At 34.1% G+C, this 18,116-nt stretch overlaps 1 protein-coding gene across 12 annotated transcripts in view; it reads left to right on the top strand.

Annotated features, from left to right (window-relative positions):
* The window catches only part of IFT81 (intraflagellar transport 81), a 190,409-nt gene that overhangs the window by 111,887 nt on the left and 60,406 nt on the right, over positions 1-18,116 (top strand). For 11 of the 12 annotated variants that reach the window (XM_027576872.1, XM_027576868.1, XM_027576867.1 and 8 more), the window contains 3 exons: positions 5,551-5,714; positions 7,029-7,124; positions 13,922-14,068. In XM_027576872.1, the coding sequence (XP_027432673.1) occupies positions 5,551-5,714; positions 7,029-7,124; positions 13,922-14,068 (407 nt within the window). Of the gene's footprint in view, positions 1-5,550; positions 5,715-7,028; positions 7,125-13,921; positions 14,069-17,292; positions 17,507-18,116 lie in introns of those variants that run through there. The other variant, XM_027576873.1, reaches the window with a different exon arrangement.

Raw genomic sequence — 18,116 nt, forward strand, 5'->3', positions numbered from 1 at the left:
ACCTCATGGGAATTAATTATCATCTAGTGATCGCTAAGCATTTTAAAGTATCATTTCCTAGTTAATGGATGAGAGCCCTGTTGAAGACATCCTTAAGTTTTTACCTGGGGTTTTATAATTCCCATTCACTGTTTGGTCAGAGAATGAAGGGAGTGAAAACCACCATGGAGGGAGGCTCTCTGGTGTATGAGCATATAAAATACTTAGGATGGATGTTATGAAAAAGATAGACGGAGAAGATGTGAATAATTGTTATAAAGCCTGGGCTATAAAGAAAAGGAATAAATGTTGGACCCTTGGGTTGTGCTAATGACATGGGTATCCTGGCTCTGTTGTCACATTAGCTTTACTTAGAAGATAAATTGTGGTATTTCCAGATTACACCACCAAACCCATCCTAAGCATTTTTAAAGTTTTATTGCTCATCAGAAGGGAGACCATGTACACTGGAAGCGCAGTGGAAAGCTCTCATTGGTACTGGAGAAATATTCCAGTGTAAAAATCTAGCTGCTCAAGGATTAATTCATCTTTCTGTAGTATTATATGAAATATTATACTGTAAGCTATAAGTCATAGAATAAAAAAGACAGACAATAACAAGTGTTGACGAAAATGGAAATCTCATATGTTGCTGGTGGGAATATAAAATGGTGTGACTGCTTTGAAAAATATATCTGGCAGTTCCTCAAAAGGTTAAACATAGAGGTACCATGACCCAGCAGTTTCATTCCTAGGTATCTACCCAAGGGAATTGAAAACCTATGCCCGCACAAAAATTTGTACACAAATGTTCACAGCAGCCTTATTCATAATAGCTAAAAAGTGAAAACAGCCCAAATGTCCCTAAGCTGATGAGTGAATAAACAAAATGTGTATATTCACACAATGGAATGCAAAGGAATGAAGTATTGATACCTACTGCAACATGTATGAGCCTCAAAAACATGTTGAGTGAAAGAAACTAGTCACAAAAGACCACATATTATATGATTCCATCTGTATGAAATGTCCAGAATAAGCAAATTAGAGAGAGAAAATCAAACTAGTGATTGCTTAGGGCAGAGGGGTTGTAGGAGAGGACAGTTGTGTATATGGGGTATGGGGAGGAAGGGACTGCTGATTAGTAGAGAGCTTCTTTGAGAGCCGATAAAAATGTTCTAAAATTGATTGTGGTGATGGTTGTGCAACTCTGAATTTACTAAAAACCATTGAATTATACACTTTAAATGGGTGAATTTTATGGCATGTAAATTATATCTCAATAAAGCTCTTAAAAGAGATAATACAGTATTTCCTTAATTCTCGACCCATATTCTTTCCCATTTTAATTGTTTTTGCCATTGGGATATATCTTACATTTTTATGTACATTTACCATGATATTTGTTATTTAATCAATGACATCTCAGAATCAAGGAAATATATTTAATTAATATTTGAAAAACCAGTATAGTGTTGCCTACAAAACATATGGTTAATACATGTTAATTAGTGGCTTTCCATAGATTCTCTTATGCCTCTTAGTCTTAAAAATTCAGATTCAAGCAATACCTGGAAGTTGCCAGGCATTTAGTTGTTGGGGTCATTTCATTCTTCATTCACTAAGTTTTCACTTTTTAGGAGAATGTTAATTTTCAGGACAAAGAAAATACTTTTTTATGATTTTTTTTCTCCTTAGTATAATCTATATCTTTTTAGTGTATATTCTTTGGATTTGATGTAGGTTCCTTCACAATTTACTGCAAAAAAGTAAATCTTCAAAAGAAACCCATTAAATATAGCCATTTAAAAATTAATATCAGTAAGTAATTTGTATAGGCCTACTCTTACTAAGTATTAGAACTTACTATTAATAGTGAATTTTTTGAAATGAAGGTAGTGTGTATAAGAATTTAAAGATTTGATATGCAGAAAAACAATTAGTTGATCAATGCAGTTTAATACAATTTATAATGTTCACCTGAAAATGTATTTCTGTAATATCTGTTGTCCTCAATCTTATTAGGTTAAATATTTCTTGCTATTATGTTTTAATTTTGACAACTATACAGACTATCCAGAGATATTTATAGCATTAGCAATATTTCATTTTTTATTTGAATTGATAGTCTTTATTTTGCTTTGGCTTACTAGCCTAAAGAGAAGTTGTTTGGGCCAGGAAATACATAATTATTCACTTAGTAATAGAATTCACAAATAGAATTGTGTTTTATGCATCTCTTGAGATGTTGGTGTAAAATATTAATGTAAGTAATATGTTAGTAGATGCTGCTAAATAACAAAATCAATTGCATTGTTAAGTAGTAATAGAAATAATTATCTCAAACCTACTGTGCATTAATTCAGTATTTGTTGAAATCTACTGCATGTCAGGAACTGTGCTGGGTGCTAGGAATAGAAAAAAGATGTTTAGGTTCTCAGAGTCTAATACAGAAAAGACAGGCAGTGAATAGTGATCATGCAGCTTTACATATTTGCTGATGAAGCTCAGCACAGGGTTCTGTGAGAACAGAGGCAAAGCCCCAAACCCTATCACAGAGTCAAATGGCTTCTTGGACAAGGTAGCACCCGAGTTAAGTTCAAGTTGGAAAGGTGAAGGAGTAGAAGACATTCCATGCCAAGGCACAGTGACCTGAAAGAACATAAATATAGTAGATGAAGGAGAGATAAAAGGGTAGGCTTCTTCTGACTGCTTGTCTTTGAAAAGGAGGCGAGAGCGGGAGGGAGTGTGCAAATGAATGAGGAAGACAGCACTGTGCCTAGACTGAGAGAGGGTAGTAGTGTAGGGTGATTGTGTGCTGCAGAAGAGAGTCAGTCAGACAAATGGAGATTGAAGATCCATGAGGAGAAGGTAAGAAGTGATAGCAGCCTTTCCTGTGTGCTGTTGCACTGAATGTTCTGCAGCAATTACCACAATATGTTAATTGTTGGCATTATCTGAATCTGACTCAACTCAACTCCAGACTAGTCACCAAGTCATAATTGGTCTTTCTATTTCCAGGCCCTAGCATGCTAAATTACACATAACAGGCCTACAGTAAATAGTCTGTTAAGTAGTTAGGAGGTAGGAGTAGAGACCAAATTCCCTGGATAGGAAGAAAATAATCATTTCCACAGATAGGAGGGGAGTTAAGTAGGAAAAAAAGGGCTGAAAACATAAAAATAAGATATTATGTGTGCAATATATGTTCTTTGGGGGTGGACAGGGTATGGGGAGCCGCAAGTTAAAGAGTTCTTGCTTTGTTGACATCTTTCTGGAAGACAGTCTTAAGGGTTGTATTCAGCAGCCTGGGAAAAGGGTAGATGAAATATGTTTAATTGATCCAGGTATTTCCTTTAAGAAGGTCTATCTATACTTTTTAAGTAACAAAAAAATGACTTATGGAAAGTGTCCATTTACATAAGTAACATAAGTATTTTTAGTGTAGGAATGTGCTTTGTATTTTTTCAGAGTAACAGCCTTATTATAAAACACTCATGGAAGTTAATTCATCTTTATACTCTACACTTTCATGAGATTTATTATATAAAAGAAGCTACTCATTAAACTATAGTAGGGCCAGTAAGACATTTCTAGAGGGTTTTTAATCAAAAAGTTTACTGAGATCTTAGTGACCTTCTATTTAATTTCACCAGGATTTTGAAAGATAATTTTTTAAAAGCTGCATAGAACATATGACTACTTTCAAGGTCTTAAGTTAGAACTTAGAAGAATTTAAAATGTGACAGAAACCCTGTTTTTACCTTTTTTTAACAGTTGTATTGAGGTAAAATGGACATATGATAAACAGCACGTATTTGAGGTATATACTTGCTAAGTTTTGACATAATGTACAGACTGGTGAAACCATCAACCTTAATCAGGATAACAAATAATATCTATCACCCCCAAACATTTTCTTGTGTCCTTTGTAATAGCTCCTTTTTGCCCCTTTCTGTCCCTCTACCTATTCCCAGGCAACCACTGATCTGCTTTCGATCACTATACATGAATTTGTATTTTCTAAAATTTGAATCTCTCTTTTATTTTTTTAAAGATTTATTTATTTATTAGAGTGCTAGAGAGCATGAGGGGTGGGGGAGGGAGAAGGAGAAGGAGAAGGAGAGAAGCAGACTCCCCTCTGAGGGCGGATCCTGACCACTGGCTTGATCTCACCACCCTGATCATGACCTGAGCCGAAATCAAGAGTCAAATGCTCAACTGACTGAGTCACCCAGGTGCCCCAAATCTTTCTTTTAAATAGGGAAAATAATATTTGAGACTTTTAAATCTTTAAAAACATTTTAGATTTGATTCTTTACGTCTCTGATTACATGTAGTTTAAGAACTTGAAGATGGAAGACCTAGTCCCCTAATAGCCAAAGAAGCCAGGATGTAGATTTAATCAGAAACCATGTAGGAATGACTGCCTAATTATAGTCTGATTCATTAAACACTTTCTCTTCTCTCCCTTTCCCCAGTGCCTAAAAAGGGGGGGAAATTGTAGGGATGAATGGAAAACTTGTGATTTTGCCATTAATAAATTTTTACATGTTAATGGTTAGCACAACAGAACTAAAAATAGTGTTTAGACTTTGGGCCAAATAATTATGCAATCTACCTACGTAGATTACTTAAACCGGAAATCCAGTGTTTTAAAGAGTCAAGCCAGAATTTGTAAATGTGTAATGGAAAGATCTGAAATAAACTTTTTAAAGCTCTCTAGGCTGGGAATTTATAACAAAACCATTATTCACTGAAAATCTCTGTGTGTATATATTTGTGTGCTCTACCAAAATGAGAAAACTTATTAAGTATTTAAAGTATAATTTAAGTTACCACCTACTGTAAGCTAATACTTTACAATATCAAAACTACCAAACATGGAAAGCCAAAAGTGTTTATGAATGTAGATAATTTCTTTTTTTTGCATTTTAACTTGTACTTTTAGTAATGTTTTCATTGGTTTGAAGCTGACAAAGTATAACGTATTAACATTTATGAAGTATTAGAATAGAAATATAAATTGCACCAGAAGTATTGTGAAAGAAGAAGGGTAAATGGCCACTTATAGAAGAAAGAATCTGGGTGAGATTTCATTTATGTTGCCATTTGTGTTGTGGACTGCTTTAAATACTTAGAAGGCAAAAAAGACCTGAAAGATACCTGGCTCTGCAGATGTTATTTTTGTATGTTGTGAAGTAAAAAAAGAATTAGGTAGAGGTTTGGAAAGATCATAATATTACTTTTTCTAAAATTATTTTAATGTTTTTCTGTGTAAATTGTCCTTTGTTATCATTCTAATTAACATCAAAAGATTTCAATGGTTCGGCTCCTGGCTGTCTTAGTCAGAGGATTGTGTGACTCTTGATCTTGGGGTTGTGAGTTTGAGCTCCATGTTGGGTGTAGAGATTACTTTTTAAAAATTGGAAAAAAAATTTCAATGGTCAATTTTTTATTATACAGATTGCTTTCAATAGATATGCCTATTATTCAGGTCTTCTATTTTAAAGTGCACAAAGTATCACTATACCTACTCTCTTGGGCTGAATATTTATTTTATTTTTAAAGGTTTAATGAAGAGGCTAGAGGAGGAGATAAAATTTAATTCTTATATGGTAACTGAAAAATTTCCTAAAGAATTAGAGAGCAAGAAAAAAGAATTGCATTTTTTACAAAAAGTGGTTTCAGAGCCTGCCATGGGCCATTCTGATCTTCTTGAGCTTGAATCTAAAGTAAGTGACAATCATCTTCTTTTTATAGCTCCCAATTTTATCTCATCCCCAGTCCTGTGAAAATTATGTGAACTGCTTTCTATAGTGTCCTACCCTTGACTCTTAAGTTAACCTGTGCTGAGTTGACAGCTTTTATGAGGAGTTCTTTGTGAGAAATTGTAGCATGTAATAATGCTGTTACTTAATCCACATGATGTTATAAAGACTTAGTCAACTGATTAGGAATTAAGTAGCTTGAAGATGTGAATTAATGCATATGATTTACTCATAGGTTTATGTATTCGTAATATAATCATTTAGATGGTAAATTTTAAAATATTTCACATATCATTAATTTTTATTTCCAAAAATAATAATATAGCAATTTTATATTTAAAGCTAAAATGTTTGTATTAGCCTTTTATGCCTGCTTTGGAATTACTAAACTTTCTTGTAATGCTTATTGAAACCTGGTTTTATGTTATAAAATTTTTGTACCATAGAAATAAAGCACCAATCAGATGTGTATTCTTAAAAAATAACAATTAAATATTATGACGATTGAAAGATTTTGATTTGCTAATCCTTTAATGTGCTTAATATGTGTTCAATAGCCACTATAAATAAATACATAATTCTGACCACTTTATTCTTTTAATTTACTTATAGAAATTACATGTCCAAGTGAGATTTGGCTCAAATTTAATGTCATACAATTAACAGGAGAACTCTAGTCTTTTCAAAAGATAGATATACTGAAAGCCATGTGATCTTTTTTTTTATTACTTGAGGGACTATATGCTTCTGTTGGCTTTATTCACTTTTATTTTATTATATTTGATAAAGGATTAATGAGTAGGATAAATGGCAACTATCATCAAATCACAGATCATTAGAACAGGAAGCGTTTTTAGATGTCATCCATGTCAGCTCTCAGTTGGGTTCATGAATTCCTTGAACTAAATCCCTGGGGAATGTTAGTCTGGATTTGCTTTATCACTTGCAGTGACTTGAAAGTCACAAGCTAGGTGAGGGGTAACTTCAGATTTGTAGAAATTGATAATAATGTACAAATATTTCACATAGAATACTTTAGTATAATTTAAACATAGATGGTTATATAAGTCATCAAAATATGTAAATATATATCATGAACTATGAAATGTAAATTTTTCTAAAAATAATCATAACAGCCCGCTTATAATATTAATGAACCTGTTTCTCCCATGAAATCACTGATGATAAGAACAGTAAATTCAAAGCTTGGTTTGGCCAGATGTCACTTAGTTTGTATAATCATAGGAAGAGTTTTAACCTTCTTTCATACTGTTTTAGATAAATGAAATAAACACACAGATCAATCAGCTGATTGAAAAGAAAATGATGAGAAATGAGCCAATTGAAGGCAAACTCTCACTATATAGGCAACAGGTGAGACCACTCTTTTGGCCTTCATATTTAGATCTTTCATCTTATTGGTGAACATCTTTGTAAAAACCCCAGGCTGTGTTGTGGATAGTCTTAAAGAAGGAGGTAAGGAATAAATATTCTTCTCTTATTGCTAATCTCCGGATTATAACAAAGAATTTGTGGAAAAGGCACAAAAGATGCATGTTCAAGTTTGAAATTCAATACACCTGGATCATGCTTAGTTTCCTTACCGTCTGCCAACTGTGGTAATGGAGCTGTTTGTGTTTCTGTCTGTTGAGTGTGAAACTTGAGTTTTTAAATGAAAGCTTACCTTAAGTGGTATAAAATCAAAATATTTACAATCTTTAATCATTAAAGGCAATATAGCTTTTCAGGTTTAAAGTTAGTTTGCAAGTATAGAATAAGTTAAATTTTAGTGCTAAGGCATTTATCATTTTATCCACACTATTAGATTGTGAGGGTATAAATGTTGTTCTGTATTTCGAAACAAAAGGTTCAAATGAAAGCCATGGATTATCTGAAAAGAACCCAGTCAGGAGGAGTTTAGTGTGATGAGCATTTTGCAACCTCAGAAAATATTGAGCTGCATAACAAAGCATTTTTCACAGATGCTAAAATTTTTTTTTAGTTGCTAAAATTTTTAAAAACCTTTTTATACTGGAGAATTAACATATACAAAGGTAGAGAAAATAGCCCAATAAACTCTCATGTGTCCCAGACTATAACAATCACAGCCATTCTTGTTTCACTAAAGCCCCAGACCTAACTGGATTATTTTAAAGCAAATCTTAGACTTTATATCATTTCATCAATAAATATTTCAGAATGTATGTCTAAAAACTAAAGGCTTAAAAAAACTTAGCAGCATACCACATCTGAAAAATGTCATAATTCCTTGATATTGGCAAATATCCAGTCAGTGTTCACATTTCCTGGATTTTCTTTTTCTTTCTTTCTTTTTTTTTTTTAGTTGCTTTGTTTTAATTGGGATCCTTACAGAATTCATACACTGCATTTGATTGATATGTTTAAGTCTCTTTTAATCTGTAGATTCTCTTTGCCGCTTATTTATCTATTTAATAATTTTCTTGCAGTTAATTTATTGAAAAAACTTGTTTATCTATAACAGTGTCCTGTTGATACTGTTGATTCCTTCTTCATTTATTAGCTGGATTGCCTCTATAAAAGAAACGTCTCAGGCGCCTGGGTGGCTCAGTTGGTTGGGCGATCGGCTCGGTTGGGCGATCGGCTCGGGTCATGATCCTGGAGTCCCGGGATCGAGTCCCACATCGGGCTCCCTGCTCGGCGGGGAGTGTGCTTCTCCCTCTGACCCTTTTCCCTCTCATGCTATCTCTCATTCTCTCTCTCAAATAAATAAATAAAATCTTTAAAAAAAAAGAAACGTCTCAACAATTTGATTAAACTGAGCTGTAGTTCATGTAGGAAAGGCAGGCTGCATGCTTGATTCTTTATCAGTTTTCAAAAAGAATTGGTTTCCTCCAACTCATTTTCATTCTCCATCAATTAAGGTAGTTTTTCATTCTTTAGTTGCTTGCTTACTTAATGTCATGAATCATTGATGTAATTATATTTGGTAAGTTTAAAACATTTTCCTTAATGATGCTCAATTGTCCCATTTTTGGCTAGTAGGAGGCTTTTCAAGTAACTTCTGATTCCTTTTTAAGATTCTGTTTGTCTTTGATAATGTCCTTGCTTTCTGGTATGATTAAGATATTTCTGTGCTCATCTTTTATATTTCCTACCCTAGGCTTGGAATTAGACTTTCTTCTATGAGTCTGATTTGCTTTAGTAGGAAATAATATTTAGAGACTGAAATCTGGGTATTAGGACTTCTCATTGCTCCTGGGTGATCATTATTTTTAGGTCTTTTTAGTGGCCAAAGCTAAGAAATAGTTTTTTTTTTTTCTTTCTTCCTAATATACACCATGAGTTCATACTTACCCTTCCAGGTCAGATTCAAGGCTATTGGGCTTCTCACATCAATCTCACATCTTTCTCCTTATCCCACATGGAAAATTCTGGTTCTCAGTAACACTAACATAATTTAATTCATTATTTGCTTTAATCCACACTTTACACACAACCGTTTCAAAATAAAAGTAATAACACTACCACCAAAAATACGATTGCTGCTGAAAACTGTTTTTCAGTTTGTTTTGTCCTTAAGATATATCCCACTAGGAATAGACAAATTACTGTTTTAAAGTCACTTAGAATAGTTCTTCGATATGGTTATGCCACAAATTAAGCTGGATACGTATATATGTTTATTTTTATTTTTAGGGATTACTATTTATTTATTTACTTACTTTAGAGAGAGAGAGAGCATGCACTTGAGTAAGGGAAGGGGCAGAGGGAGAGGGAGAGAAAGAATCCTCAAACAGACTCCTCACTGAGTGCTGAGCCCAACCCAGGGCTCTATCCCAGGCCCCCAAGATTATGACCTGGGCTGAAATCCAGAGTTAGCCAATTAACCAACTAGGCCACCCAGGCACCCCTAGGGATTACTTTTTAGGGAATAATTTGTTTTATAATTATTTAAAATATTTACATGATTCCAAGTAAAATCTAAAAAATAAGAAATACTCGAAGGGGTTTCTAGCATCTACTCTGGTGCTGTCCACCCTAATCGTTCCTTCCCTCATAGGTAAATTTTAAAAATTTATACACTTTATTATCCCATTAAAAATAATAGTATATATACATAATAGATACAAAAATAATAGTATATGTACATTCATATATCTTCCTTCTTAGAGAAGGAAGAGCATATAATAATACACACCTTTATTTTCCATGCTTTTTAAGATTTTTTTTTTTAAGATTTTATTTATTTATTTGACACAGAGAGGAAGAGGGAGAGAGCAAGCACAAGCAGGGGGAGCAGCAGGCAGGGAAGAAGCAAGGCTCCCTGCTGAGCAAGGAGCCTGATGTGGGGCCCGACCCCAGGACCCTGGGATTATGACCTGAGCTGAAGGCAGACGCTTAACAGACTGAGTCACCCAGGCGCCCCGCTTTTTAAAATTCTTAATGATATGTGCTGGTGAATAGTAAAATAATCTTTATCCCTTTTTTTTTTTACAACTTTATTGAGATATAATTCACATACCATACAATTCACCTATATAAAATGCACAATTCAGTGATTTTCAGTATGTTTAGAGTTGTGCAACCATCACCACTATCAATTTTAGAACATTTTTATCATCTCAAAAAGAAATCCTTAACCCACTAGCAGTCACTTCCCATTTCCTTCCCAACCCTTAGCTCTAGGCAGCGAAACTGTCTATAGAATTGCCTGTCATGGACACTTCATACAAATGGAATCATACTATATGTGGTCCTTTGTGACTGGCTTCTTTCACTTAGCATAGCTTTTAAAGTTCATTCATGTTGTAGCATGAGTCAGTACTTCATTCTTTTTGTTATTGAATAATATTCCATTGTATGGCTAGATCAAAATTTTGTTTATTCATTTATCAGTTGATGGGCATTTGGGTTATTTCTAACTTTTGACTGTTATGAATAATGCTGCTATGAACTTTCTTATACGAGTGTTTGTATGAAAATATGTTTTCATTTCTCTTGAGTATATTCCTAGGAGTGGAATTGCTATTTCGTATGATAATTCTGTGTTTAACATTTTGAGGGAATGCCACTGTTTCCAAACCAGTCCCACCAACAGTGTATGAAGGTTTTGATTTCTCCACATCCTCGCCAACACTTGTTATTATCTGTTTTTTTTTTATTATAGCCATCTTAGTTGGTATGCTTATTCCTGTTCACAGTCACATAGTACCCCGTTGAGTGGGGTTCGTGCAGCCTGTCACCAGGTGGACATTTGGGTTGTTGCCTTTCTTTTGCTATTACAAATCATGCTTCAGTAGATAGCTTTTTGTTTATGTCTTTGCATATTTTTGCCGGTATTACCTTAAGGATATAGTCCCAGAGGTGAGATTGCTACATCAAAGGGTAAATGCATATGTAAGTTTGCTAGATATTGCCAAATTCCTCTCCATAGAGGTTGCAGCATTTCATGTTCCCACCTGCAGTGTAGGAGAGTGCCTGTTTCCTTGCTGCCTCCCAATAGAGTGTGTTGTTGAACTTTCAGAGTTTTGCCATCCTTGTAGATGAGACATCATATCCTGTGATAGTTTTAATTTTTATTTATCTTATTATAAACAAGGTTGAGCATCTTCTCACATGAGTAACAGTCATCTTAATTTCTTTTTCTGTGAATTGTCCCTTCATGTCTATATCCCCATTTTTCTCTAGAGTTGTTGGCCTTTTTTTCTTTATATATTAGAAAAATTTACTCTTGGGACACCTGGGTGGCTCAGTCAGATAAGCATCCGACTCTTGGTCTCAGCTCACACCTTGATCTCAGGGTCATGAGTTCAAGCCCCGTGTTGGGCTCTGTGCTGGGGGTGGAGCCTACTTCAAAAAAAGAAGAAAAAGAAGAAAAGAAATATTTACGCTTTGTCTTGCTTATAACTGTAACATTTTCCCCCAGTTTGGTATTTGCCTTTTTACTTTGTTTACAGTGTTATGTCACCATGGGAAAGTTCTTTATTTTTATGAAATCAAATTTAATAGTTTTTTCTCTTATTATTTCAGGGTTTTTTTGGTTTTTTTTTAAAAGATTTTATTTACTTATTTGAGAGAGCGAGAATGAGAGAGAGAGAGAGAGCACATGAGAGGGGGGAGGGTCAGAGGGAGAAGCAGACTCCCTGCTGAGCAGGGAGCACGATGCGGGACTCGATCCCGGGACTCCAGGATCATGACCAGAGCTGAAGGCAGTCGCTTAACGAACTGAGCCACCCAGGCGCCCATTATTTCAGGTTTTGAGGCATATTTAGGAACATTTTTCCATCTTACAAGTTATAGAGAAATTTACTCAAGTTTTCTTTTTGGACTTCTCTGTTTAATTTTTTATATTTAAATTCTCTGATCTATTTAGAATTGTTTTCTGGTGTATGCTATTTATTGTGTATAGCTATCCAATTATCTAATTGTCCCAATACCAGTTATTAAAAAGTCCATTTTTCCCTCTATGGATTTGAGATTCTGTTTTTTCTAATTTAAAAATGCTATTGGATTTATTTCTATATTTTCTATTTTTCCATTGGCTTGTCTGTTCAGGTACTCAACTTATTTACAGAAGCTTTATAATCAAGTTCAAATAACTGATAAAAGTAGCCACCTTCACCCCCAGTTGCTGTACTTTTTCAGGGTTTTCCTTACAATTCTTATTTATATGTTCTTTCAGTAAACTTTATTATCAACTTGTCCAGCTCTTGAAAAAAATAATTTTTTTTACTCATTGGGTTTGCTTTTTATTTATCACCTACCTCCGAACTTACATCTTTATGATATTTGAGTCTTCCCATCTAAGAACATGTTATGTGTCTCCATTTGTTCAAGTTTATTTTTTGGTCTTTCAGGAGTGTTTGTTTTCCTCAACATTTTGGAACTTCTCTTGCTTACATATTTTATTTTATTTTTTGCTCTTATAATTGAGGGCTTTTTTTTCCTTATGTCTTCTTCCTGATTTGTCTATAAGTGCTATTGATTTGTTTACTGTAGTTTTCCCATAGATTCTCTTGGGTTTTTTAGGTATATAATCATATACTATGAAAATTCCAACTTCTCCTGTCAAATTCTTACGCTTCAGATTGCTTTCTTTCATCTAATGGTATGAGCAGATATCTTCAACATAATATTAAATTATTGTGGAGATAGTGGGCATTTTTACCTTGTTCCAGATTTAGTAGGAGATACTCTCATGTTTCTCTCTTAAATAAGATCCTGGTTTGGGCTGAGTTTTATATTTATTTTATCATGTTAAGGAAGTATAGCATTGATTCCTGTATGATTATGGTACTCTTATCATTCCTTCTCTGTCTCTCTCTCTCTTTTTTTTTTTTTTGCTAGAATAATCCCATAGAGAGAAACATTCCTTCATCATCTGTCTTTCATTTTTTAAACAGAGAGAATAGACTTGTTTAAAGGGTTTGCATTAGAGATTTCCCCTCCCCTGTCAAATTTGTGTGAAGAAAATATTTGTACTATTTCACTTAAGAGGACAGTTTGACTAATGTTTTTCTTAAACTAGTACCGCCATGGTTCATTTAAGGAAATCCCCCAAGACTTGCTAAGTAATATAAAGTGCTGCATTCATGGCTAAGAGCAGCCATTTGGATTGTGTAAAACATTGGCCTAATTCTGGTGAGTCACATATTTGATTTTAAACCTGCACTTTATTTATTAGAATGCACCAAATAAAGTAGATGTTTTAATATTTCATTTTCAAAGTATGGATATTGAATTTAAGTAAGATAATCTGTGTTGTAGTTTTGAGAGTAAGACATTCTTGTTTTCTTTCAGTGAAAGGAAACCTACCATGCAGAAAAATAAAAGACTTAAGGAGAGCTTCTCTTTACTTACCTAGAAAGCATCTTCATTAATGTTTGAGTGTTATTTGACAATATTTTAATATTTTTATTACTACTCTATTTTGTTTCTCTGCTGATATAGCCTATATTTTCAGGGCTTTTGTCTTCCAAATGTTTTGGGGTTGATATTTAGTATACATTGCATACTCATATTAAACAGATAACTGATGATGACAGGTAGTAGGGCAAAGGATATTGGTTAGGAGAAGCCAACCTGATATTCAAAATTTCGCTTGGTAAATCTAAAAAATTTATCTTTCACAAGATAATAGAAAGTTGATTGTGTGTCTAACTTTACATTCATATTTAATGCTCAATTAGGCATCCATCATTTCTCGTAAAAAAGAAGCCAAAGCTGAGGAACTTCAGGAAGCAAAGGAGAAGTTAGCCAACCTAGAGAGAGAGGTGTCAGTGAAGACAAATCAGACCCGTGAATTTGATGGCACCGAAGTTTTGAAGGGAGATGAAGTAAGTTGAGGCGTCTAATGGGACAAGGATATAAATATTGTTTTTGTTTGAAAAATTCATGTTTTTTACTTTTTTGGTTTGAATATCAGTAATGGAAAGTTAATTTTATTTTGTAATACCTATTTATTTAAAACTGATAAGTCTTTGCAATAATATTAAGATATTCTTGCTTATAATGACATAGATCTTAGTGATTTTATGAGATAATGTTCCAAATTTTTACTTTTTAATTAAGCAAATTTATATTGGTTTTATTAATTATTAATATTAAATTATAAAAGTAAGGCAAAATGAGTAGGAACTAACAGATAAGACAAAAATTCATATTTGATAAATGTCATTCCAGAAAGGGTTGAGAAAATAATATCACTAAGTTACTCTGTCAGTAATGTGTATTTGGCCACTGGAACTGGCACCATTTAAATGATTTCATTGTAGATGCTTGTAAATTTTAAAAATACGACTCTATCTTGTGTTGCTGTATACTTAAATTTTTGAACAATGTTTTAACAGCTGTTATTTCATTTATCCGTCTGTCAGACTCGTGAGATTAGTAGGACAAGTAATATTGTCATTTGTGTATATGGCTAAACTTAAGCACCAAAAATATAATCCCCCATCTCATTTTCATAAAATTAGCTCAAGAAAGAATGAATAAATGAAGCAAAATATCTTGTCTTTAGTACAGTGCTTTTTTTTTTAAAGCAAATCAAGTGATAGGTGTTATTTTAATTCCCAATCATTGCCTGTACTTCACCACTTCTTATAGCTCATTTATTTTATATTAGCTTCTTTGCTACTAGGCCTCAGCAAAAGCTACTTCAAAAAGCTGCTCACATCCAAACTTCATTTTTGGCTTTGAATAGTTACCAAATTCATACTGTTACAAATTGGCAGTGAGCCTTTACTGTGCCAAACACAAGTGAGTTGTTCCCACGGTACCACTTTTCTCTGTGGTGTTTCTGATTGTAGCCTCCCAGTATGCTGTTAGCCTTCTGGGAAGTAGTAGATTTCAGCAGTCAGCATGTGACTGAAAAATTCCTTTGGCTTTTAACATCCACTTCCAGATTGCTTTAAGAGATGGGAATATTTTAAATGTTACTTGGAAGCTAACAGGTTGTGCTTTGTGACGTCCTTGCAATCCAGTGTGGGGGGGAGGTTAATTATGCAGTAATTTTGTTTTATAAGAGACCATGCTACCTCCTACCATTTTTGTCTTAAGAAAATGCTGCCCAATTGACGAGAAATATTAATTGCCGTGGTCACATTTGGCATGAATAGTGCAATGAATTTATAAATTCAGCATTAGATATTCTAGCTTCTATGCAGATGTGAGGGGGAAAGAACATGGTACCAACCTATTAAGTTTTATTTTTGATAAATTATAGTGAATAGGAGAAGTGTCTGATGACAGAAAAAGCATACTTTTTTTAAAGGGAAAAAAGATAACTTTGGAAATGATAAGGTCAACTTAATTTTTAAACAATATCTGGTCAGAAATTAGAACAAATCAAGTAAATCATTTGGCAGTTACTTAAAAGAACAGAAGGTATTGGGGAACATTAAGCATAATTTTGTAAAGAACAAATCTTGGTAGACCAGTTTTATTTTCCACTTTGATACAAAGTGATAGACCATATGGACAAAAGGGAGGAAGTTTGTTATACTTAAAATTATATAATATAGCTGGACTTCAGTGAGGTTTCATTTGGTATCACATGGTAATCACCAAAAAATCATGTTTTTTGCCAACCATCTGTTAACACAGATGGTGAGAGGGTATCAAGTAGTAGCATGGCATTTAGAAAGAATAACTATACCGGGAGTCACAAATAAGAGAATGAGGAAGGGGGGCCTAACATTAATTGAGCACTTTTTATACAAGGCTCTGTGCTAGATGCCCTGCAAACACATACTTCTTTACTTCTTATATTCTTGTTACTGTTATTTCCATTTTACAATTGAGTGAAGCTCAGGGAAATATAGATGCACTTATAGGTAATAAGTGGCCAACCTGGAATCCAGGTCTTTCTCACATATTCCTGTTGACCTTGAGCAAATCACTTCTCCATCTATAAAATGGGGGTGACTGCTCTTCACTATCATTATGAAGAACACACGAAATAATGGATGTCAAAGCTTCCAAGAAACTGGAAGTTTCAGTCAACATATATCTGGCATCTGGAAGTCATCATTCCTATGGGCCTCATGTTACTTACTACATGTGTGAAAGACAGTATAGTGGAATGGTGAAAGGCACAGGCTCTAGAATGTGGTTGGTTGAGTGCATATCCTGAATTTGTCATCTTACCGGATGGGTAACCTTGGGCAGCTTCCGTAACCTCTTTGTGCTCAGCTGTAAAATGTGACTGTTATCACTGTATACCTCCTAGAATTATAATTGTACAGATGACAATTATACAATTTTTCAGTTAATACCTGAAAAGTTCTTAGAATAGCACGAGCACATGCTGAGTGCTCAGTGTTAGCTCTTGTTATTTTTATATTTTTGTCAGTCACTTGAATGAAGAATTTGAAAGCTAAGAATATAGTTTACAGCTTAAAACTTGAAATTAGTATTTTCTAAACTGGGTGCAATTCAGTAGAAATAAATATGAAATAGTTTTTGTTTATGGATACCTAATTTGCACGGACTCAAAATGGGATAACACTAATGATAGTCATTTTGGCTGCTATTCACTGAGCAGTTACTGTGTGCTCAATCTTTAAAAACATATCCTTGATGACGGTTGCACAATGATGTGAATATACTTAATGCCACAGAGCTGTACACTTAAAAATGGTTAAAAGGACACATTTTATACTATGTGTGTTTAACCACAATAAAACACACATGCAATATATCCTAATTCATCCTCTCAAACCTGTGAGGTAAATATTATCTCCATTTTGTGATTGGGGAAATAGGCTTAGAGAAATTTCAGTAACTTGCCTAAAGTCACAGTTAGTGAGTTGCAGAGTAAGGATTTGAACTCAGGTCTGACAGTCACTGACTGTTAGCTTGCTAGAATATGTGCTGCCGAAGCAAGCACACTGTTAGCTTGCTAGAAACTACGACAGCCATTTGTTTGGATGTAAACCTTCGTTCCTTGATTATCCCTATGTGGTTGGTTGATTAATCTTTTCTTGGAAAAATTTAGGAATGTGACTGTGTTAATACTACACATTTAGTAATTTACATTCCTTTGTCATTTTCTTTTTAGAGGTCAGCTAGCAGTTTTTAAAGTTCGGTATTGAAGTATGCATTTTGATGCTTCCTACTGCTGTTAAAGTTAATATTCCAGATGTTACATTTCGTCTGAGAATTTTAGCTCTTCTGTTTGCAGATGACAAGTGCATTTGTTCTTCACTAGACTTTTTCATTAGTATTCCCTGGATGTTTCTTATTAATAAAAGATAAAGTGTCTAAAAATGCTCCTCTTTTTCATTGTACTTTGGTTATCACTTGAACATTTTATTTTCATTGTATTGCCTTGCTTAATTATGGCAGTAGGCACAGGAATGTGTTTATCTCTTATTGTACCAGACTTCTGACACGGGTAGGAATTTCTTGAACTGTTGAAATTATCTTCTCAGTGGTAGAGATTTTCTTATCAGTCTAGTCTATCTTGATTTCTTTCTTTTCACACCAGTATTTGGTAGGTGATGAGAAGGTTAAATTTAGACACTATAGTCTCTTAACATAACTAAAAATTGATGATAATGAATGTTGTTTTTTTTTTAAGATTTTTTTTTATTTATTTGAGAGAGAGAATGAGAGATAGAGAGCACGAGAGGGAAGAGGGTCAGAGGGAGAAGCAGACTCCCTGCTGAGTAGGGAGCCTGATGTGGGACTTGATCCCGGGACTCCAGGATCATGACCTGAGCCGAAGGCAGTTGCTTAACCAACTGAGCCACCCAGGCGCCCAGAATGTCTGTTTTTTTATATCTTGAGGTTTTTTATATCGGATTTTAGTATGTAATAACTAGATATAGGGACGCCTGGGTGGCTCAGTAAGCGACTGCCTTTGGCTCAGGTCATGATCCC

The sequence above is a fragment of the Zalophus californianus genome, chromosome 14 (genome assembly GCF_009762305.2).
Source record: "Zalophus californianus isolate mZalCal1 chromosome 14, mZalCal1.pri.v2, whole genome shotgun sequence".
Lineage (NCBI taxonomy): Eukaryota > Metazoa > Chordata > Mammalia > Carnivora > Otariidae > Zalophus > Zalophus californianus.